Source organism: Bactrocera latifrons, unplaced genomic scaffold (genome assembly GCF_001853355.1).
Source record: "Bactrocera latifrons isolate USDA-ARS-PBARC rearing strain unplaced genomic scaffold, ASM185335v1 scaffold_12, whole genome shotgun sequence".
In the NCBI taxonomy this organism is placed as follows: domain Eukaryota; kingdom Metazoa; phylum Arthropoda; class Insecta; order Diptera; family Tephritidae; genus Bactrocera; species Bactrocera latifrons.
Window position 1 is genome coordinate 1,047,920 of NW_017534630.1, and position 26,420 is coordinate 1,074,339.

The 26,420-nt window shown below is 35.7% G+C and overlaps 1 protein-coding gene across 1 annotated transcript in view; it reads right to left on the reverse strand.

Moving 5' to 3' along the window:
* The window catches only part of LOC108978284 (protein Wnt-5), a 154,770-nt gene extending 128,579 nt beyond the window's left edge, over window positions 1-26,191 (reverse strand). The window contains exon 1 of the mRNA XM_018948473.1: window positions 25,547-26,191. Within this exon, the coding sequence (XP_018804018.1) occupies window positions 25,547-25,665 (119 nt within the window). The 5' untranslated portion in view covers window positions 25,666-26,191. The remainder of the gene's footprint in view (window positions 1-25,546) is intronic.
* Between the last annotated feature and the right edge of the window lie 229 nt (window positions 26,192-26,420).

Here is a 26,420-nt window from a genome sequence, read left to right on the forward strand (position 1 = left end):
AATCTGGTATTGTATGTGCAGCTGCACTTCCACAGTAATTGCATTACGATAGTTATTGCAATCAGAAGCAGACAACAGACAACAGGCAGCGCTGTTGCACATGGCGAGTGTGTAAATTGCAACCAAAAGCCACAAAACAACCGTTAAGCCCATTACATGCAACAGAAACAGAAACATGTGGCATGCAACTAACTGTTGTACGTTCCCTACATATATATGTAGCATTATATTTATTTGTATAGCTGAATATACACTACTTATTAACTATTTTAATGGCATTACAGCGCATTCAATGCCAATAACAATGGCTATGATAATTGTATTGTGTATATGAGTATTTGTCGCAATTGTTTGTTTTTGTTGGTATTGTATTTTATTTTATTTGCATTTTGCATATTTCGCACGACTGCACTGCACAAATTGTTGGAGCATTTATGCACTGTGTGGCATAATAAAAGGTAAAGAAGATATTTTAATATAAACATGCTCTGTAGGAAAGAAGTAATGTTGGTATTACATGTAATACATAAGCTCCCAGAACCTTTAAGAATACTTAACTCGATTTACAAAATTCAGTTTTAGAAACCGTTTTATTGCTAATTGAAGGATTGTGGTCTGAAATATTGGGTAGTCGAAAAAGTTTTTTCGTATTTTATCAATAGATGCCGTTGTAGCCGTATATTTCGAGTGCTCTCAATCCCATTTTGTTATACCATACAGTGCTTTAAAGGTGAGATTTTGAGCTTCATTTAGCCAATAAAATAATTCGGGGAAGTTGAAAAAAGTTGCAGCTGTTCAGGAATAAGTGAAAGTAATGAAGAAATTCGCTATAGTTTGCCATTTTATTTATAAAAAGGGAATAATGTCACGCAAGCGACCAATGAAATTTGTGAAGTTTACGGAACCGATATATATACATATATATATATATGTATATCTGTCAGTTCGTGTAACACAGCAATGGTTCGCTCCCTTCCGTTCAGGAAATTTCAATGTACACTGATGGAATAATGTCTCTAGCGGAAAAATATAGAATTATAGAATATAGGGTGTAACGTAAGTATTAGCACGCTTTTTTTTATAGAATTACATGGTCTAACTACTAAAGAGTTAATGAAATAGTTATTCAAATTTCTCCTATTGCAATTCAAGAACTTTGTGCCTCAAGATTAATCGCACTAACGAACTYCATTTCGATTTCCGGCAGGGTGTTCGAAAGAAAGTCAAGCATCTGTGACGTAAATGTACTAGGTATGCGTGCGCAATGACTGGCAATATTGGTGGCAGGTTGTAGCTGCGATATTGATGATTACATCGTTAAGCAGCGAACAGCTGTCGCAGTTAATTGAAATCAAATGATTGACTTTATAATTGGAATTTAATTGTTGACGGTAACATTTGCCTAGAGCAAAGAATGCTTTGCATGATATTTATTTTTCTATATAAATAAAGTAAACTACTATAAGCAGACGAATTCAAATATGTATATAATTATATTTAATTTGACAACGGCAACACCAGCTAATTAATCGCAAACATCATAAATGTGATAGCAAATGCGGATAAATAGGGCTTTATATTCCAATAAATAATGTGTAACTGTGAGCTTTCGTTAGCTGCATTAATTAATGATTAATGATGTCTTCAAAAGTTGCTGCTTGCTGCTTAAATTTACAATATCTGACTTAGTCTCCAATATCTCCGAATTATAAAAAATCTAAAAGTTCTTAAATTCTTTCTGCCCTTATCTTAACTCTCTTTCTCTTCCTTGAAGTTAATAGATCTTCAATGTAGTAGCGCTCAATTTATCACGCTCATTGAGTAAAATTTCAGTTATATTCTGTCAATGCCATCTCATTTGCTGCTTTGTTTCAAGCTTCATCTCACTTTTTATTCAAATTTCGCTTTATACCCTGAATTGTCCAGCATTTCTTCGTTTCCCTACAGCTGCTGGTGCTACCGTTTTCGTCATTAAAAAACTTTAGTGTGGATAATAAATCAAGAAAGCATCAAAGGACGCCACAAATATTCGGATGAAAGAGAGTGTACTGAAAAGTAGTACAATGTAAAAATGGAAATAATAAAATGATGCAGATTGTAGAAAGCAAAACATTGAACCACTGAACTTTGCGAATTGATTGCAAGAAAAACTGTTAACGTCGAACTCAGTGGTAGTAAAGTTGCTAGCAAACAAATAAAACTACATGCATTTATAAACTAATGACTCATAGCCTAAATCGCTGTCTCATTCACTCTTCAACTTCATATTACTCAGCTAAAGTATTGTCTTGCTAGATATGCATTTCATACGTTTTTTGGACGATTGCTCTTTATGCACTGACAGTTGTAGTGACATGCAACCGCCAGCTTGTCAGCGATTCGCCTGTCATGACACACCGCTCAAATGCAGTAAACTGTGTCAAACTGTTTTGTACCGCCTCACCATTACGTGTGCGCGTAGCAGTCCAAAGTTCAACTTCCCTGAAGTTTAGTTTAGTCGAGTTGAAATTTTTGTATTTGCCACGCATTCGCTGCAAGTGGCATGTCAAAATAGCACGTCATACGCATCGCACTGGCAATGAACTTTTTACGCTTTCTCGCATTCACAGACAGCACGACAGCGCCAGACAAACAGGCGAGTAAGCTGACATGCAGTGGGGTAAAGCTCTGCTGGATTGGTGTATGATGGAGAGTTACTGCAAGCACACATGAGATTTTATGTACAAATAATTGCTTTTTGGGTGAGTATTGCTGTAGATGGATGGTAAGGGATCATAAGGAGAAGAACATTATATATCTCAGTGTTGAGTGGGGAATGCTTGATGACCACGAAGTCTACTTTTCAATAATCGGCTATTAATTTTAAAATATTTAGATACCTTTGTTTTCGTAGAAATCGTAGAGTTCTCCGAAAAAATATGTTTGGCGGTGGGAGGGATTTATGTGAAAATTGCACCAACTCTGCAAACTGAAGTTCTTGAAAATATGCTCCTATCTCCGAAGATATATGCGGATCAGCTTAAACTTTGGAGAATATTTAGCTTGGCATATTATATACCCTTTCATTCCCATCACACTTTATATAAGACTTCAAAAATCTTTTTACACAATATCTCAAAAGTTAGAAACCTTCACAGGTGATTTCTTTTAGTAACTATGTGTTCAGTTTGTATAGAAGCTATATGTTATAGTAATCCGATCTGAACAATTTTTTCGGAGATTATATTATTACCTAAGAAGTAAAACCACGAAAACTTGATATACCCTGTTCAGGGTATAAAAGGCTTGGACAGTATTTTTTTTTTTAGCTATTAACATAGCAAATTTTAATACAAATCTGCTCTTCAGAAATACTATTTTGACAAGAAAGTTGTCTTTAAATCAAACGAATAACTATAAACCTCACTTGGAAGTTTTATAATATCCTCTTAGTTTTACATATCATTTTTCCCACATCGCGTGCAACAGCCAGCAACATATCGGTCATATTTAGAAAACTTCTTTTTCAAGTAACAAACGCTGAAATTAGTACGACTCGTATTTAATACACCACAACTCGCTAAAGTTACAACTGACAAACTATCTGTCAGTCAATCAGTCAGTGCGTCTGTCATACTGTTGGAAAATACCAACTCATTATAACGCTACTACATCAGGGAGTCAAACTTTCGGGTTATTAAACCGTAGTACAGTGGCTTCACTTACTTATTTTGAAGAACTTTACACACGCCACAACATTTACTAATAACCTCTTTTCCACTATTCTTTTTAGCGCCGATTTCCCCCAATGTGCATACGCAGACATTACATCCTCAGCTCTCACGTGATTTATTTCCCTGGTTTATTGCATTTTTACTCAACCAATGACAAAGTGTATGAACAGGTTTTACTGAGCGAGTAAATGAGTGAGCGAACGCTTGAATGAAGAGTGAGCCAATGGAGATGCAAGCGAAATGCAAATGTGAATGTACTTCGTACAAAGAAGCATCGTGCCAAACATTTTACGTTGCTGATTCTCAGAAGCTTCAGATAATTTTGTTGTAGTTAATGCCGCATTCTCAGTTTTTGTTGCCGGTTTTCCCGATGGCAATGTACGAGAATCCTTGGAAAAAGCATTATTAAGATAAACAAATATGTTCGAAAAGTAGCTTGGTGGTCCAGATTAGAATAATGGAATTTTGTAGAACACCGATGTTATGACTCATAGATATCAGTTTTAACCCCAGCTCTTGATTTTTGATATCGGGTGTAATTTCTTCGGATATAAGATTATACATATTTAAGCTCAAATTTTGGAATATAGTATTGAAACGTTACACACTGACAATTGAGGCAAAAAATATCTCATCATCTCAGAAGCTCGCGAACACCTAGTTACTAAAAAATTTCTTAAGGATCATTAAATACCATACTCACTCGGACGAAACCATGTCCGACGAGTAGAATTTAAGTGTGCTCTGCCCAATCCACAAAAAGGGATACCCCACAATCTGCGCCAACTACCGGAATACGCCTCCTCAATATCGCATATAATGTTTCATCGCGCGTATTGTGTGAATGATTCACCGTCAACAAACTGTTGGACCTAATCAGTGTAGCTTTAGGTCTGGAAAATCAACAACTGACTAAATATTCACCATGCGCCAAATCTTGGGAAGGACCCGTGGGTCGAGAGACACCACCTCTTCGTTGATTTCAATGATGCTTTTGACAGCACCATAAGGAACTGCCTTTATGTCCCTATGTCTGAATTTGGTATCACCCAAAATCTAATACTAGGCAGTCTGGTATTGAAGTAGGGCAATATTAAAAGCTCCATCATGATCGCGAAGGACCTCTCCTAGCCGTTCGTTACCAAACGTTGTTTCAGACAAGGCGACACCCTATCGAGCGACTTCTTTAATCTTTTATAAGAGCTTCTGGTGTACGCCGAAAATGTTGATATCATTGGCTTCAAAAACCGCGCCTTCTTTTCTGCTTTATTCAAACTGCGTAATGAAGAGAACTAAATGGATATGATAGTAATCGAGGCTAGACGAAATGTCTCCTGTCATCAGACAAACAGTCACCGCACTCGCTATTTGGCTCCCACGACACTGTTGACAGTCATAAGTTCGAAGTCGTAGATCATTTCATTTATCATGAAATACCCAAAACGAAACATCAGAGAACACATAAAATATATACGAATATTAATGATCAGCATGATGGGCTATGTCGATTAAAGTATGTCCATCTATCCGGATGCCTGATATCAATCTGAAAATTTTGCACCATGCATTTCACCTCGAATAAGATGCTCGGAACCGGCGATTTTGGACCACTACAGCATATAGCTGCCATACAAACTGAACGATGAGTATTAAGTCTTTGTTTGGGAAACTTTTTATTTAACTATTTGGATTAATTTACCAAAATGTATACCGAGTTGCCACCTAATCCAACTTATTTTTGAGTAAATACCCAAATAAAGCTGTATTAGTTTATTATAACTGTATTTAATGAAGGATTTACCACTATGTGTTCTACAAAAAAAATCACTACATGCACACACACATACACGCTATTTACAATGTAAAAGCAAATATGAAGCCAGACGCAAGTTAGAACCCTTTTTTCTCTAATTTTAAAAATTCAATTTAAATTCGCACCAGCAAATGCGCGCGAGGAAAATGTGCAAAAAAAATTTTAAAACAATAGTTGCCATGTCAAAAAGTATAACCTCCACAAATCGACGAAAATCAAGCGCAGCAGCAAATTTGTTTAATGCTTCACAACTGCCACCTTAACGCCGCAAACCGTTAGCTGCATTCTATGCGAAATTGCTTTGTGTATAAAGTGCTTTGTTGTTGCATGCAAAGTGTTGCATACAAATTTGCTCTCGGCATACTCACACACCTTTGGGTCACAGCTCGAGTTAGCATTACCGTTGTTGTCGGTGCTTTGCATGCAATTTGTTTGCTGCACAATGTTTTTCATGTAATTTGCAACTTTTTAGATATTATTATTTTAAATATTTGTTGTAGCTAGTTGTGTTGTTGTAGCTTTTCGTTTTCCATTTGGTCAACAGCAAGCAAACACTCAACGACAGAGACTTTGTTGCAGGCACTAAAAGTGGCACAACAAACGAATACGAATTTGTTCGTATATATATCTATGTGTGTGTGAGTTTGTAAGTTAACAAATAACTGCAACTACTCGCAGCTGAAAACTTATTTTGACAATTTGCATGGCAGCCGACAAATAGCTATGATTAGTGCGCGTGCAACTCGATTGACAACAACAAGAGATACGCGCTGTTTGTTGCAACAGAAATATATAGCAATCACTTGCAAATATAGTGAAAATGGAAAAAACTTTTGTTTATCTCTCTGTTGCTGGCGGCTAATAAAATGTTGTGTGCAATTGCCCAGCTCAAAGAGTGAACTCAAAAATTCAAATATTTGTTGCACATGCACTCACGTGCTCCCTGTTCGCTGGAAACCGTTTGAAATGTTTTCCATTTTTTACGCTAAGTGGATTTAATTGTTAACAAATTGTTGGTCGATTTGTTTTAATTTTTCATTGTGTTCACGTTTATTAAATTTGATGTTAAATGTGATTAAAATGGCATAACAGACGCTTAATTGTCATGGCATTCGATTAAATAGAATTCTTAATTCCCAAATTGTATTTTTACATTATTGAATGTGGCACAAAGGAAGTTATGAAATTAAGCTGAAGCCATGATTGTGTAATTAGAATAAACAATCGTACTGTTAATCCATTATTGAAAAACATGATTTTTTATGGGGAAAAAACCTTTTGTTAAGTGCTGTCCACATGGATTAATTGATTGATAACAATAACATAAATTGCTAAGTAAATAGTTGAAAAGCAATACATCTAGAATATCAGTTAAAGATAAAAAACAATTTTTTAAATATATTGAATGACAAATATTTTTATTTCAAATTTATTAAAAAAATTAACTTGTTTTGAATTATAACTTTAAATAACATTAAAAAAACAGCAGTTAGGAAGAGCTAAGTTGAAGTTGAGTGGAATTATCTGAATATTTTATGCTCTCGCAACTTTCAAGGATCAAAGCCGGGCGCATTTTGCGAATTTCAATCTAAATATTTCACAAGTTGGCCCATTCTTTTGGTAAGAAGTTCGTAATAGGAACTGGTATAGTGGGGCTGGTAAACTGGAGCTCGAATAGTTTTGCTCCGGCTTGAAAAATGTTTGGTCATAAGGAAGCAAACCTTAAAGGTGATATTCGGTCAAAGTTTTATTCAGTAACAGATACATTTTTTGACTCTGGATTTGTATACTGGAAAGTGAGGGACTCATATGGAATTTAGAGTTATGTTATACAGGAAGTAGTTGTGATTTTAGTCTGATATAACAGAACCGTTATATGAGGAATGAAATTCACGAGCTCGCCCTCCATTTTTACCAAGAAACCCGTGTACCAAGTTTCATAAATGAAACTGAACTATTACTGCAGTCATCCCTTACACGTGCGCATAGACGGCTGGGCGGACAGACAGACAGTCACTCGGAATTCAACTCGTCTCGTCATTCTGTTCATATACATATAAGTCACCCTATATTTAGCTCTATATCTATCTCACTCTATTATGCAACAAACCAAAAAAAACGTTAACTCCTGTGCAGAGAATCAAACTATAATGCCCGGGCAGCACTACCTATCGTAGAGCCACGTCGGTATTGAATAATAGCGCCATCAGTCAGCTTGATGGAATTTTAATACTCGAAAATAACCGTTTATATCGATTAGAATACTACAGACGCCATAATATGAAGCTGCTTTAATACTTAACGATTAAATTCGGAGCAGTTGAAGCCAAAAATTTGTAATAATATTAAAATGCCACATGCTACTGTTTCAAAAACAGAAAATTACTGAATTGCTAATCAGTCAAAAAAATATTTATGCAACAGCTCAACGGTGATTATTTGTTTTCCATTAGGCTTGAGTACGAAGCTGTTATTTTTAGCCAAATAAATTATTTCCGAAAATAACGGAAAATAATTTAGAAAAACCGCAATATATGCAGCAAGTCGGTGGAATTCTAATTAATTAAATACAACTAAAACAAAACAAAAAACTGCTGCGCGATTGCGATATGAAGCCATCAAACAACAATGGCGAGTAAAGTGTAGTGGGAAATGCTCCACAGTAGCTGCAAGCAGTGCGTCTGCATATTGTAAAAAACAATAGCAACAGTAAATAAAGTAGCAACGCCAACAACAACTGGCTTGCCATGCCAACTGACATAATATTTACGTATGCAAATTAGCCGCGCGGCAACAAAGAAATGGCAAGCAAGCAGGAAAAGAGCCACATTAAAGCTGACTGCTTACCACCCAATGACGCCACGCCTATTTATATGCCAGCAGCTGCTGTCTACTCTAAAGCTACAATAAAATCTGGAGTTTTATGAGTACTAAAAAATTATTAGTTCACACATGAATGTGACGCAGAAGTCGAAGACGAAAGGGTGGAGTCAAATTGCAAGCCTGGTATTGTGCTGTGAAGGCATGAATGCCGCAGGAGGCGTGTGCGCCACAATAAGTGTGAGAAAACGAAGTGTCATAAAAGTGCTTACGGCGGCATCGATGGTTCGACGAGCAAAGAATAAGTGCAAAATAAATGAAATTTAAAAAAATTGGACCAGAATTGCTGAATCGCTGCAAACGTTGCTCACCATATGCAACGCAGTGTGCAGTGTGGCGCAAGTCACTGCTGACTTCTTGCCGCCAGCACATGAGCGGCCTGGTCTGAGATTCCTGGCATGCATTCGCCGCTGCAAGATCGCTAAAAGGGTTAATCGAGTTAATTAAGCATTGCGAAACATGTGTCGAGCAATGTAGCACAGTAAGTGGCGTGCCGAAAGCCGAAAGTGGCAATGGCAAAATCACCAAAAGTACATAACAAATTGATTGAATTAATGTGCATGGCGCGGAGGGAAAAGAAATTGTAAAACAAACGCATGGCTGAGTGAATGAGTATGATTGTATTAAAATGTTGAAAAGCGGCAATTTCTTGCCAATGACTGCCGGTTTTTATTTATTGATTAAAGCTGGCTGCCGACACTCACACATATCTACATTTATATGCACATTAAAACTCCGCTGTATGAAGTGAAGTGGAAGTTGTGGTATTGGCACCACATTTGCATATACACAAAGCACAACGCTCGGCAGCACATGGATACAAAGCTCACTCAACCGCAATATTGTGCGCGAGAGCCAACGAAGCGAAAGTATAATAAACATGATGCCGTTTCAACAAACCAAACTCATCAGTTTACCAATTTCCATGCTGGAGTTGCCTCGAAACATATAAACACACACAGCCGGCTGTGTCATTCAATCAGTCAGTCACCAGACAATATTATCGCCATACTTTCGGCCACAGCTTCTGCTACAGTGGCTGCCGCTTGTCGATTTCTGGAAACGTACTCAATTTCTATAGAATGAGGCACGAACTGCTGCCACATAAATAGCGCAAATTTGCATTTGTTTATGTTTTCTTTGTCAACAACAACAACAACGACCTCAGCAGCATTCGAGCAACAGCGACTGTAGCAACAAATGCATAACAATAACAAAGTGTTGCAGGAGGAATCAAGGCACGTTTGTGCGAAATGTGCGTCAAACGCGTTTCTCGTCTCCACTAGAACTCTTTGCGTGTTGTAATCGTAGTACTTATTGAATACTTCTTCTCCTTTTTTGCTTGTCTGCACTTTGGTTATCCTCTCGTTTTTTTTTTTTTATTTATCCTTCCGCCACACGCACCATTTCGAGTGTTGATTTCATTAATTTATGTAAGCTTGCTTCACATGTTTGGTAGATGCCTCAGTTATTGTCACATGGACGGTAACCCGATCGCACATGTTTTTGTGTGTGGAAATACGTCCATTCGTATCCTTTTAGTTACACAAAGCGTTAGTGATACTTTGTGTTACCGTGTTATGTAACAACCTAACAGAGCAGTTTTAATCTTCTAAGAGAGGAGGCAGTAATGCTAACAGGCGCGAAATATTACAAACTCAGTTACATATGCATGTATTAGAAAACATCTTCATACAACCCAGCATATAAAAACTTGAACAAAACCTGCGTAAAAAATTTTAAATTACAAATGAAAAATTCAGTTAATGCGCAAATTTCTTGATATTGTATTGCCATACATATTCTTAGCTTTCCTACTTATTTAGTCTTTTATCACTAATATTTTTTTTTATAAGTTTGAAACCAAATCTTATCGAGAATTTTCGATTTTTTCTTTTCGATTTTATCACCTACGCACTCATCATTCAGACAATATCTTAATGTAAATATTAAATAATATAATATCGAGAGTGTTTCGATTTTTTTGCTATATTTTTATGAATTTTTAGATTATGCTGTCAAAAACTAAACCACTATATGTTCAAATTTGAAGCCATATACCACCGATAATTTTCGATTTTTATTTCCGATAATTTTTATCGATTTTTTTTACTTAATATCCTACACATTCATCACTCATATCTTTACGGAAATTTTAAATCATATAGTAACGATAATATTCGATTTTTTCGATACATTTATATGAGTTTTAAGACATTGTTATCGAAAATTAAACCATTGATATTTTAAAAGTTCACAAGTCTCTGAGAACGTCCCCGACAACTTTTGCGGCCTTTAAAAAAAGTACTTAAAAATCTCATTTAAATTTTCACCAACTACAAAATCACAATTTATGCCAAATTTGTGCGTTGGGACGCTGGGTTCACTCATTGAAGTGTGTTAAAAGGACTTAGCTGCGATGCTGCAAGTTCATGCGTGCTGAAGTAACACACCTAAATATCTTTAGGATCATGCTCGTATAACAACTGCTTATTGCTTTCATAAAAAACGAAAGCGAAGACAAGAATAAAAACAAACAAAACAATAAGAAAAACTTAACAACCAAAAACTAAGAACAACAACAACGTCGAAGAAACATGCGACAGTACAAAAAGGTTAAATCCAAGTAAAAGGATTGTAAATACATGGAGAAAGACATAAACTCGAAAGAGTTGTGTAAAAACGTGCAATACTACCGGTACGGCAGGGCAGGGCTGCATTTCCATTTGAGCGCTTCGCAAGGATACGAGATAATTTTTATTCACTCTTCCAACTAACGAATAGGTTTTAGGTACATCTGTAGGGGCATTTCTATAGTTACTGCTCCTCGTTATGTTGACAGCGGCAGGACACATCAGCGCACATCCGGGCATATCTGTCAAATCACAATGCAAACGAATGCCGTTTTTTCTGCTGCTGCTGTTGCACGGACAGGGTGTGCTTATACCTATACGATGTAATATTTGTTTTGTAGAGTGAAATAGCGGGCTTACTGATAATGACGCAGGAGATGCTGGTGATAGCTTTGGCAAATGTGTACTAACTCCTGCCGCAGCTGTTGCCGGTTGGCATTTTACAGCATAACTGTGAACAACTGTCGGAAGTAGTAGCAGGGCTATTTGTCATTCCGTATGCCCTGCACGAAAAGGGTTTTGTTGCAAATATGAGCAGTTACAATGAATATAGATTGCTTGTGGTGAGTCATGATTATATAAAATTTATTGATAGATATAGTATCGCTTTTCTTGCTACAAGTTTTTTCTTATATATGGACGAAAGTATAAACATTCAGTTATTAGAGTTCAAATGTATATAACACGATGGTTCAAAGTAGTTTGGTTCAGTATAGAACTTATAAGTTTTTGAGTTAAGACTTTAGTAATCTTTTAAATAAGACCAAAAATCAAAGTACTTAGAACATTAATATTATTTCACGTACCCTACTTTAATAATCTAAAATATTTATAAAACAATGCAGTTACTCAGGTCTAGTGAGTTAATTATGAAACCAAGTTTTTAAATATAAAGTCTAGTAAAAAAAAATTCATTATTTCTCAAATAGTATAAGTAGCTTAAGTAATATATAATATATCAACCATTGTAGAATGTATAATCAGGTTAAGCCATATGGCGTTTGAAATATTTCGCATACAAAAATTTCAGATAGTTTTGTGATTGCCTGACTCAGCAATGCTTGGTATCGCTTTAAAAGTGGATCTTTTAAAGTTTTCTTCGATAAAGGAAGACGCCCAAATACTATCGTAAGTGAATGACATTTACGACCCTTTTACGATAACATCCAACCAATTTCGGTTTCGACGATTCCATTCTAATAATTTTTATCTCAAAGCTTCTTTTGAATGCCAATTGTCGAAAATACCGATAAAATAAGGAAAATGATCGAGTCTGACCCTTATATAGGAGCAGTTTTGATTACTCAGGATTGCACAAAAACCCGTTTGAAACCATTTAAATAAAGCAAAATATAAAAAGAAGCTCTTAGACTGATTACTACGCGATTTAATGTAAATAAAATATATCCATTTCTTTAGTGACTGCCTGCTGGTGATGAATTGGTAGTTCACTTATGACGATGTCAAGCGAAAACGGTTGTGACTGAAACGTGGGGAACCGAAACTGTGTTCAAGTCAGGATTAAAGGTCATGCAGGTTTTCTATGTATTTTTGTAAATTGGCAATGAATAATCTATTATCAGCTTCTTCTTTATGATCACAATTCGATTATACCGCGCGAACTAAGCAATCACCTAGAAGCGACCAACTTTGGCCTTTAGGAGAAGAGTTATGCCCCATCTGGACAACGACAGGACACGCACATCGATATTGACTCGCCAGAAGCTCCGGCAGCTTGGTTGGGAGATTAATTTGCATTAACTTTAAAGTCAAAATTGGGTACCAAGTGACTATCATCGGTTTCTGTCTATTGATGAATTATTTGTCTAATTAAAATGATTACGGAAATCAAAAAAATCAGCTATACCAGTTAAAGTGAATGGTAACAGGAGACTACGACAATTGTGTGCGAAAAAGATCATGGGCCAAGCATGGTGAAGCTCAACAAATGGTCGTGGGCCTCGAAAGGTTATGCTGTTTTTGGTGGGATTGGAAAGGAACCATCCACTATGAGCTGTTCCAGCCTGGTCGAACGATTGATTCTACATTTTATTGTCAACAACTGCTGAGATTGAAGCAAGCAATCGAAAAAACGATCAGAACTGATCAACAGAAAGGGTTTCGTCTTCCATCAGGACAACGTTAGACCGCACCATGGCTGGGAAGTTTCGATGCATTCACCATATAGCCCTGCCCAAGCACCATCGGAATATTATTTGCTTCAGTCAACGCAGAACTCCCTTAGTGGAGTAAAGTTGTCTTCAAAAGAAGCCTGTGAAAATTATTATCGCAGTTTCTCGCCGAGAAACCAGAAAAGTTTTACACTGATGGAATAATGTCTCTAGCAGTAATATGGCAAAAAGTGGTCGACGAAGTTGGTATATATTGTATTTGATTCATTAAAGTTCATTATAAATATAAACAAACAGATGAGTTGAACTTTGACTAGATATACGAAAAGACTTTTTCGACTACCCAATATTTAGGAATATAGCCCGATCAGGGTATATTATGATTTCCACGATGTTTGTAACATATAAATTAGCAGAATGACGGGCTGAGCTGATTTAGCCATGTCCGAATTTTTATACATTAACTAACTCCCTAAGTTTCTAAGATGTCTATTTGAAATCTCGCACATGCCCTTTTCTTATCAGGACCATCGATATCGAACAACTAAACCACATATCTGTCATACAAAATTACCATATATTTTATATGTATGTATGTTCAGTGCAGCCGATGTTGTAATTTTCTTTTATTGTCTTATTATTTTTATTTATTTTAAAAAAATTTTTGTGATTATCCATAAATAATAAGTTTTCATTCTTGCGCAAATTTATAACGCTTTTCAAATTTTATTCTTTCATACTTTATCAACAACTTGCAAATTTTTTCATTTCTAAACATTCAACTGCTATACGCAAGTTATATAATATGTGTTATGTTCACTCCCTACAAGGTCATCAATTCGTCTACGTTGACAAGTTGTAAATCATTTGCAACAGTTGTGCGCTTTGCGTTCCTCCACAAGTGCTCACACATTGATAGTTGAACTTACAGCATTGCCATGTAGCAACATTTGCAACTGACTGCCATGGCAGGAAAGCACTTTTACTTTTTTAATGCATTTTTTTCACTGTCAAGTAATGTTGTTGCACGTTTGTGTGGTTATGTTGCCGATGCCGCTGCCGTTAGCGCTGGCGCTGGCGTGGTTGCGGCGGCCGATGATGAGTATAATGATGATGTTGAAGTTGGAAATTTCCACAACTACTTTGCAAAATGTGGCTGCTATTGAAGTTATGCGCAACTACAACAGCAACAACTACTGCGAGAGCGTCTGATTTACAAGCGAAATCCTTTCAGGCCGCTTAACCTGCTTTAGGGGAATATGTTGCACGAACACACGCAGCGCCATATATTTTCGCCGTTTTCCATCACACACACATGTAAAACCATGCATGTAAGCACTTAACGGATTTCCAACTACTTTTGATGGCAGAAAATTCTGTGTACTTCTATGTTCACATATGTTTTCACGAAAGGTAAATGCGCGGAGTGCGTTTTGTGCTTTTCAATGGTAACTTTTTATGAACTCATTTTCAGTTTCGTTTGCGAAAATATTTTATTAATGTTTGTATGCACAAGTTGTTGAGTTCGTTTGGGTTGTTTGTGCACTCTTTATTTTTTTTTTTTTTTCAGTTTAGTTTTCAGTTTGTTGCATAACCTCAAATATTTAAATTACTTTGCCTCACTAATCATAGAATGGCAGAGCAAAAGAAAGTGAAAAATTAAATGGAAAACTGTTAGTTAGCTACGAGTTCATTAAAAGCACACTTTTGCCTCTACTTTGCATTCGCTTTTTTAACTTATTTATGTGAATTTTTGCTACTTGTCGTCGAGCGAGTGCGCAGCCTTGTCATTCTGATATTCGAAACTGCTGCTTGCAACAAAGCAGGTGCAGCAAAGTTTTGCAAACAATTTCATTGCTGTTGCGCCGCAGCTTTCCGTTATAATGCATGGCCCATTGCAGTACAGTTAAGCGAGTGTGTGTGTGTGTGTGTGTATGCCAGTGCCTGTATGTATTTGATTTGTTGCAAATATTTGCGCACAAACTATTTCCTCTTGAATTCTTACATCTCTATCGCCTGCTAGCGCCACGTGCGCCATTACACAAACACACACACCTATGCATACGAACGTACACATTAATATTTAACAGGGCAGCAACAGTGTTGTAATTGCAAGCGGCAAGCAAACAACGCCGCCAACATGCAACTGATCATTGCATTGCCAGGAGAGCATATATATACTTTTCTGCTAGTATATAGGGTATGTAAGTGTATGCACTGTTGGCAAATTTAAACGGATACTCATTCGCCATATTTTGTATGCGCCCTCTGCACTCAATCACGCCTCCTGCGCGCCCCTCCTTTATTTATTCACTTCATACAAATGCGACACATGTTTATCTGTGTATGAATGTGTGTACGTGTGTGTGTTGTGTCAGTATTTGATAGCACTTAATGAAACTGTTAGTGTAGTGGAGCGAAAATTCGTCTATGAGCCGGTGTGTACTTTTGTAATTGTGATTGGCGCCAACACATGTCCATAAGTACGTAATACGTATTTATGTGCAGGATTGCCAGTGCACTCACACACATACATATAAATGAGTGTGCATTTGCAAAAGCATGTTTGTATTTGCAATGGACTGTTCTAGTTCCAGAGACAATAGAAAACAATTTTAATTAATTTACTTTCTTTATTGAAAACTTTTACCGAGATGAAATGCGATGCCATGTCAAACATACTATACGTCCGAAGACATATAGAAGACCCTGTCGGAAAAACTGTAGATGTGCTTTCATATGTCCCTAATAAAATTCAGAAATATGAAAAGAAGCTCAAGAAAATGAATAGCACGCTTCAACTGAAGTTTTGAAGTTCCTGACATCATTTTAGCTAACATTGCCTCAATTGACACAATCTAAAAATAATAAAAAAATTATTTTTCACTAAGCAAATTTTCAAAAAAGGAAAGTTCCTTACAAAACAAAAATAATAATAATAATTTTCACGAGCCTAGAACCCATTTACTCAAAAATATTTTTAAATTTCACAATAAAAATAGTAACTATTATTAAGCAATTCAAATTTGAAAACGCTACTGATCAACAGTTTGGATCCAAAGTAAACATTTTGCTTTTTTCTAACCATGTGTTTGATATAAACCACCTGCAAATCTATATAAAGTTACTTAATAAAGAAAAAATACCCTTTTGTGAAGATTTCTGTTGAGTTTGATCGGTCAGTTCTTTTGTCAACTTTATCAAACTTTACCTGTATCTTATACAAGTTCAATATCGAAGGTTCCAAAAAATGAGTAGTCCATGGATAGAATGGAGGAATGCACAATTTCATATCGATATCTCAAAAACTGAGGGACGATTTCGCGGATATGAAGACGGTTAGAGAGACAGACAAACAGATGTGGCTAAATTGACTTAACTTTTCACACTGATCATTTAACTATTAATTTTTTGGTTTATATCCACTCTTGGTGTATCCTGTTTATGGTAAAAAAAAAAAATTGTATGAAAACTTCAATCAAAATCGTTTGATAAGGCTGACGTTGACATGACATATTCTATCTACAAAACAAGAAACACTATTTTGGCATTTTAATTTGATTTCAAACGGCAACCCGACTTATGTTAGATGGTATGATATCGCATATCTATATATACCCAACTTAATCAAACAAAAAATAGTAAGTATAGCAAAATGTCCTAAAAACTAAGTTTTTCCTACTTGGTTATTCTTTTCGAAGCACATAAGAATCTTTAAGCAAACAGATACTTACGCAATGTAGTGCAATAACTTGAATATGCAGTGGTTCCCAAACCGCAAGTATTCTTCTTCGTAAGCACAAAAAGTAAATTTGTGAAAGTAGGCTAACATTCAATTGTATATGAAAACAATTGTGGATGAGTATATTGGAATTTTAATAGCAAATTTAATTAAAAATATAGCAAATAAGATTTAAGACCACCTTCAACGGGTAGATTTGATTTGTATTATTAAATAGCTGGTGTTGGTATTTCAAATAAACACCGGAAATGCATTCTTAGAGATTCAAAAGCAAAATTTTATTAAAAGACACTTTTTAAATATGGCACCTAATCAATTTTTATCCTGTGTAAGATTGTTAGTTTGAAAAAAAATATATCACTATGTATGAGAAAAAAAAGTAGACTTTGTTCATAATCTTAAAATTCTTAATTTATACTTGTGCCATCGTTTTTTTTCCAATCCTCAAAACAACCGTTAAAGTCAGTTTCCGGAATACCTGAATTGACTCAAACAGATTTCACCGAGAAAGTCGTTTGAGTAGGCTGAATAGCCAGAAGTCACAGGAAGCCAAATCAGGGGAACACGGTGGTTACGGAATGATATTGGTTGAAAATTTGGCAACTGACGAAGCATCAATGCAGTATCCGATGCTATATTGGTGGTGTAAAATTCATGAGTAGTTGGCCGATATAATTCCAGCCTCTTTTTACGAATAGCTTGGTGCAAACGACGCTTAACACTCAAACACACTATTTGTTGACAGTTTAGACAATCAGAAGGAATTTGCAGTGCACTACACTTCGATAATCGAAGAAACTGTCAATTAAACCTTAATTTTTTACCTGTTTTGACCTTTCCTGGATATGGTTCGTCGACAACGCTTTCTCGATCCTCTTTGAATAATTTTTATGAAACAAAAACACTTTCTAGCGGCAAACAAATATCAACAAAGACCTTTTTATCATTTGGCGCAGATATCATTGATAATCATACTACCTAAAAAAAGTATTTCTATGAATGGGTTTTCGCGCGAAATTTAAATTCAAAAGTCTTACTACTTTTTGTCCACATACGTATATGTATTGTTATTTGTTTGAAATTGCGAGTTGCTCTTCGCATTTCCAAAAACAGTATTCAAATAAATTTTTTCTAGTGTTTGCAAAAAGTTAAATTGAGAACTTTGTTTGATAGTATTAAAGCTATGGTTTGTGCTCTAAGAAAACGATAAATATTTTACGTTTATGGCGAAGCATCACGTCCCATTAAAAATTAATACGATTTAAAATTTGGACTCTGCAGTATTTTTATGCCATAAAATCGCATGTTGAAAAATATGTTTTATGAAAATATTTGACATACCATAATGCATATATGAAAATGTGAGCCTTTACTGAAAGTGACGTGAGTGACGCCTTCATTTTCTATAACTAATGCAAAGACTTTTCTGCCAAATGATTAATGCTTTCTTTGTCATTATGAATGAAGTGCCAATGTGGCAAGCGGCACGAAAAGCCACGCATACTGAGCACTTATAGCTGTGCGTTTAGAAATTTGTGTTTTCACGGAGTTTCTCGCTCAAAAATAAGCAAAGTACGTATGCATATTAAGGTGATTAGGGTAGAATCATGCTTATGCATAGAAAAACTTGAAACTAGAACGGATCGGCCTGTTATAAATACCGGTGAAAGTATATAATATGCCTTTTATATAATAGTGTGTAAGCTATGCGTGCATGCAACGCCTGCATCTTTTAATCCCCACTGCATGCCAACCCCGAAATTGTGTGAATACAAAAGTTATCAAAGTTGTAGCTAAGGTAGTACTTAGTAACTTAGCAAATTAAATGTTTAATTAATTAAGCTGAACGCTAGAACAGAAATTCCGTATAGTATTATGGTTTTTGAAGCCTTACATACAATGAATACGGATATTAGCAGCTGTGCGTGCCGTTTCACAAGTCCACATAGCGCTCTGCGTAAGTTCCAACAACTTTGAATACCCGGTGATTATATACCTACGTAGTAACTTTCAACTTACAACGCATTCTAGGCATTTTAGTTTACAATATTTTATACTTAATGTCAGCAGCTAGAGCTTAGGCGCATTGTGAGTGCCTACACAAGTGCGATTTAGTTAAATGGAAAAGGAATGCATTCATTATATTGTGCTGTTGACTAGTGAAGATTATAGCAACTCACACTCATGCATACATAAACAAACATATATGATAGCATATTCACCATAACAGAAGGCATATTATTATACTTAATGAATTCATTAATACTAACTGAAAGTGTAAGCGCACTGGTAGAGCCGACGCTAGTAGCAGTCACACACTAAAATTAATTATAGTAGGTAGATAGGTATGCAGATATATGCTTAAGAGCAATATGGTATATGCCTGCATATAAACATTTCTAATTAAGCTCAAGTATGCTTGACCTAATTTCTGTTCTTATCTCGAGCAAAATCTAAAGGCATGTTCCCGGCTACTAAAGTGTTGAGTTTGCAATAAAGAAATTATAATTATATCACCATTTATAATGTGGAAATGAAAGACTCCAATTAATTATATAGAGTAATTTGTGTAGAAGGTATTCAAGTGATGAAATAATTGAAATTAATTTATTACAAAGATTAGATTACTCAAGAATGATCATATTCCAAAATACATTAATATTACTTAATAAATATAAAATCACTTAGATAAAGTATATACATAAATGGTAGTTTCTAAGACTTGGACAGTTAGACACAATATTGGAGGCAATATGAGCAGCACATTTTTTTCGATATCGTCAGAAATATCACAATAGCGTTGGTTTTGAATTAATAAAATTAAGACTGCTTGCAAAAACTGTATAGAGAGAGCTTAGTAGAAAGTTTGAAGGAGCAATAATGCATAATTTAATTGACTTTACCCACATACCTTAATTTATGCATTCTTTGTGCTCATGATCACTAAAATTTCACCTCGAATTGCTAGATGGAAAAATTCAAGTTGTGTGCTAAAGAATGAGATTCTCAGTCATTGACAAATTTTGGTTCAAGATTTCATTGGTATGTGTTGGCTGTCCGATTGGATTGCCCTTCTTATTACCTATGACTTGGCAGTAGGAATCTGCATGTTATATAAACATATCTTAAGATTAAATTAAAATTATCGGATTGGGAGCTAAAAAGTTAAAATCGACCATTTTCCTAACTTCTTATATACAAGAGATTAATTGGCATGGTGTTGTTATACAAGGTGTGTTCCAAAATAAATCAGCACTCTTTATGTCGACTGGTGCGTTAGAATCTGCGATGCGAAAATGAGCTTCGAACAAAGAGCCAAAATTAAATTTTGTTTTAAAATTGGTACAACTTTTACGTTTCAATTGATGAAACAAGTTTATGGCGATGGTCTATTCCGTAGCAGAGCACGAGGTTTTCAACGTTTTCAAAGTGGTCGTGAGGACATAATGACGATCAACATATGTGCCAATAAAAATCCGTGATCACCGGAAATTCCATCGAAACTGTGCGTGAATTCATCAAAAATCAGCCGAAATCGTCATTGAAATTCATGTAAATGGAATTGAACATCTCCAAGACATCGACTTATCGCATTTTGACCGAATATTTGGGCTTACGAAAGGTGTGCGCTCAGTTTGTTCTGCACAAATTAACTAACGAACAAAAACTGATACAAATCGCCGCTGGTGACCGATTGTATGACCAGAACACACATTATAACCACTAACCACTCTCCGTATTCACCTGATATGGCAATCTTTTAGTGCAACAAAAAAAACTATTTTTCGAAAATTTAACACTGAAACGATCTCTTGAATGATTACTCAGAGACAAATAATCCAATTGCTACTAATTTGTTTCTATAAAGACCTGAGTGGGGTAAAATTAACTTTATATACTATTTATATACATATACACAAAAATATTTCAGAACAAGTAAGGAAGGGCTAAGTTCGGGTGTCACCGAACATTTTATACTCTCGCATGATAAAGTKATAATCGAGATTTCAGTCGTGTTTGTAAACCGATTTCACCAATATTTGGTACATGGCAGTAGAAATATGTGTACCAAGTTTCATCATGATATCTCAATTTTTACTCAAGTTACAGCTTGCACGGGCGGACGGACAGACGGACGGATAGACAGACATCCGGATTTCAACTCTACTCGTCACCCTGATCACTTTGGTATATATAATCCTATATCTAACTCTTTTAGTTTTAGGACTTACAAACAACCGTTATGTGAACAAAACTATAATACTCTCTTTAGCAATTTTGTTGCGAGAGTATAATTATTGATATTGAGTTTTTTTTAATTCCTACAAATCGCTTTTAGACTATCACAAGAGGTGTCCCTTAAAAATTACAAAAAAATAAAAAAACAATCAGCAAAGTAAAGTCTGAGAAAAAATAGAAATAATAAAATATGTAAAATCCCACTTCTTTGATTACTTGTTTGTAACAAGGTTTAAAGGACCGTTTTGTGAAAATTATGTTCTGCTTAATAAAAATATTTTTACATGCACAAGTTATTTGGGTCCAAAGATACGGCATCAGCCAAAAAAAAATTCTATAGGAAATTTATAAGTAAATCTTAAATAATCTCAGTACAAAAAATAGTAGCTGCGAATCCTTAAATTATTCAAAGATCTGCATTGTTCACTTAATTACCACATGTTTAAATGTAGTAGGCGTGGAAAATCACCACCCACTTATGTAACAACAACAAACAAGAACACATCGCCCGTCAGCAATTTATTGAACATTTAACAGCGCATAAAATCGCAACAAAACGAGCAAATTAACAGTGTCATTATCGTTTGCCAGAAGGCGTGCTCGCAGCAATAGTAATGAGAACAGAAACAAGCACTCAAAGCGGCCTTGCCACTCGCAATGTCACATGCGCGCATGCTGCACGTATGTATGTGCAACCACTTGTTGCAGCAGCCGTAAGCCATAAACGCATGTACATAAAAACCAGAGACAAGCAGCGATAAATGCTTTAGTGGGTACATATAAATACATAGATATCGATATACATATAAGCGGCTAGCAGTGTTGCAGTGCGCTCACATGCCTCGTGGCCAATGGTAAATATGTGGTGCACCAACACACCTGCAATGGCAAACATTAACTTATTTGTGAAAAGTTGCATGGGTATGTGCGTATGTTTGTGCATGTGTGTGTGCAGTATGCACATAAACCACTAAATATGATTATGCCCACAAATCTGTTGTTACCGACAGCATTTAGCTAGCACCCGATTGCTGGCACCAATGCGTTACAGGGCAAACAAAAACAATAAAAAAAATGTAAAAGCGCAAAGGCAAAATAAAAGGTGGAGCAAAGTGTCATGATCCGCTCAACTATACCACTTAGCAGTGTGATTGCTACAACAACAACAACAACAGCATCATTGACGACCATTATGTTGCATGTGCTAGCACATATCAGACTAGCATAACATGTGTAGAAGCCACGAATTGCACTCGGCTTTGGCACCACAAATATAACAGCAACAACAACATGCAGTTTAATCGCACCCAAGCGCTTTAATGCGCCAGCAAAGTTAGCTGCAACACTGCAATGGACTTAGCATCTAACGCTCACAAGTCACGAAGTTGCAGCTTCCAGCGGCAATACCTATGCATACAAATGTACATACACACATACATATAAATGTACATACATACGTGTCCACCGCACGCTGCAGCACCGATAGAGATAGAGGGGATGCTGCTTAAAATCATAAAATTTGAAAATTAATGCTGTGCGTGATTGCTCTGCTCCATTCCATTTCGCTCTAGCAAGTTCTCCGCTTTTCTCTCTGTTCCAACGTGTGTGTGCATTGTTGAAGCAGAGCAGTGCAGCGGTGGTGCATGGGGAGTGATAAAGAAAGTATTTTTCTAATACAAAGCAGTTGCATGACTGCTATAGGCACACACACATGCATACATATACATAGCGACGCTCATGGACTTTTGTTGCATGATATGAAATAAATATCCAGCGATTTAGTATAAAGCTTCGGTGCTTATTTGTATATGTGCGCATAAGCAATAACAAGGAATTTAGAAAATTTGTACGTTTTAAAAGCTTATAATCATAAAATTGTTAATTAATTGCATTCACTAGTTTGTATTATATTTTATTATAGGTTGATACACCACTTGGCTTGCGGTTGGAAATTGTGTGGTAGCTTTGAAAAGAGAGCATTCGAAGGTAGCTATGTTAATATTTGTATGCCGGGATAATCGGTTTATACGCTGGCTTAAAGTTGTTAATTAAAAGTGTTATTATATTATTCATGTCAGGTCACAAGTATGCAACAAGTGGAAAAGATGGTTTGGAGACGAGTAACAAAACTATGCAATACTTATGAAAGCATTTCTAAATCAAAAACTGCTGAATAACAGGTGTTGACTGGTAACACTATTCGTAGTTTGTATCGAAGTATCAAATGCATCCCGTTCTACAACCATCAAGGTTTTTCAATGAAATTTTTGAAAAAGAAGAGAGTTGCTGAGAGTACACACATTAGCATTTTCTTCTTCTTTCCTTTGATTCCAAGATTTTCCAAATATCAGCACATTTAATTTGACCCACACTGACATCAATGCACTTCTGTTGACCAATATAGGCATGCCAACACAGAATTACATTTTCCATACACCTGTTATAAATCTCGGCAGCGCAATTAGTATATACGGTGGCTCATCGATCACTTTTGTTTCATGTATGACCTAGCTTCACGTGTAGGTCTCAAAACAATCCAAGTCGTATTGTTTATTGACCGTTTGACAATATAGAGCGAGCTCATTTTGACCCATATTAACATAATCAAAGTTACCAATGTTTATCACCTGGTGTTTTGATGCCATTCGCTAGTTTGTTGAACAGTTTCGAAGTCATATCCATAATCTGACGTCTCGTCAGCACTAACGATGCTTTAAGGAAGAAAGAGTCCTTAGCTATATTTTCAAGCATCGTTTTTGCACCCTCTCGATATCCAGTTCCTCTTTATAAAGATCCAGGTTTTTTGGTACTATTTTAAGCTTGACACGCTCCATACCCAAAATATTAACCAAACTTCCTTTTATTTTTTTCATAGTAAAAATCGCAAGAAAAACATATGGTGACATAAAACAGAGCGGCCGCTTACAGATTAAATGATTTACTTATAGAGAACAAACTTCACATAAGTATAAAAAAAATTGAACTAACATAGGGAGAATTGTATGTAGGGGTTCTAGAATATTGTCCTAAATTTCAAAGTTGATCCGGGTAATAGTTTCCGAGATGCAGGCTTTTTCACACAGCGTTTTTCTCGAAACAGTGTTTTTGAAGTCGGTTGACAAGAACTCTCGAGAACTACTCAACTGATTGTCATGAAATTTTATACAGGTCTTTGAGATACAATTCTTAAAGACTTGGAGGGAGGATTTTTTTCCATTACAACCATTTGAAAATAAAATGTAGCGAAATTTTAATTTTTTTTTTAAATGTCTGCTAAAAACTCTTTTTTTTCTTCTTTGTCCAAGGTGTAAGTTAACTAAACACGTACTTTTTCATCTTTTATCCTGTACGGAGTTATCCTGGAAACGCGGACTCGGTTTTCTGAGAGATCACCGAAAATCGCGTCGTAATGGCCGAATTTAAAATATTTTTTTTTCAAATGTTTCAGAATTTCTTTGTTAATAATGTATGTTTGTAATAAAAAAAAAAAACCAATAAAATATTTAATTTTTTATACGAAAAAAAATAGTGGAAAAAAGATTGTTGTTTACCCGAAGAAACGCATGTAACCCTTAATATAAAATAAAATTGCAAAAAAAATTTGAAAAAAAATTTGTTCCACTTTTTTCGACTGTTTCGATTTTTTTTTTTTTTAATAGTAGACATTTAAATTCGAAGATATGACTTATTCCAGATTCAAACAAGTCTATAAATAAGATTCCTAAACATTTCAAATAACACGGTACATATCGTGGGTATCGTTTTGTAAAAGGCAGAGAAAAACGCATTCAGTTCCGGCCGAACCAGTCAAAATATTTCCAAAAATAATTCAAATTTTAAGAAATCCCTTTAAAGACGTATTCCTGAATAGTTAAACTTTGAAAATGCAACTACCGATTTTTTTTAATTCTTAAGAATCCATTTAAAAATAAATATTCATCATCAGTGCAACACTTCTTTGCCAAATTACTAATTGTCCCACGCACACTGCATCGCTCTCTTTGTTGTGTCATCATCTTCTGTACCATTTTCTCCGTTAACTCCCGCATTTTCAGCATTTTAACGGGTATTAGCGAAGCAATTATTCAGATTTTCAACAAGCAGTTACAAATTTGCTGTCGCCTTCCACAATACTTTCGCACTTCGCTGTAAATGCAGCACATTCTTAAAGCTTAATGCGAAAGCGCAAAATAAAAATAAAGAGTAATATATGGATTTGCGTGCATTTAACACCAGTCTCCGTCGCGTACACAAAAATAAAAAAAACACGGATAAGGAAAATGCGTCGCCGCTGGTTAAAAACAGCAACGAGAATTAATATGACACCATATACACGTACGCATACAAATAGAAATATAAATAAAATATTATATGTATAAAAATGTGCAACTTACATCCATGTTGGTACGCCCTGCAGTCCGACGCAACCATCCAAAATGCCAGCCACGAGTACAAATGTCGTTATAATCCACAATGAAAAATGTTTCCTTTTAAGAAATTCCATTTTGACCATTTTAGAGTCACAGTCGCAGTCAGAGTTAAAGTGACGGCGACGGTAACGGCGACAGCAACAGCGACGACGGCGCTGGAGTTGTTGTTGACGACGAAGTCGGTGGCAAGTCGCTGCTCAATAAGTCGCTGAAGATGTGAATGAATGCGAGATTGCCGCCGTGGCAATGAATGCCGTTGTTGTTGTATTTGCGTCAACCACTGGTAAATGTACGCTACTCAGAATTGGTTGTTGCGGAGTCGAAGTGGCAAGGATGCTGCGAGACGCCGTGAAGTGCTACGTGGCGACGAGGTAGCTGCCAACTGCGTGCTCTTATTGCTGTTGCAATTTTTTTTATATTTATTTGATTAATATTTTTTACTTTATACCACTTTGACTCAACGATATATGCTCGTTTTTATTGGATTCGCATAATTTTTATATACGCACTTTTTACGCTCGCAGCTTTACTTTGCGCACCGCTGCCTGTTTTGATCACTTGATTCTTTTTGCTTTCTTTCTACCATTTCTTTTTTAATGGAATTTGAAGACTTTTCTTTGATTTCATTTTTTGCAATTCACTTTTATCAAATTTTTTCACTGTATTTTTTCTGATTTTTTTAAGAATTGGTTTGCCTGTAATTACATAAAAAACAAAAAAAAAAATTTACAAAAACTTGTTATTATTATTAATAACATTTTAGGCTGCTTGCCCTGCACGTAACATATACATCCGTTTCCGGTTGTATTAAGTGCAAAGCGGTGAACGGCGGTCAGCT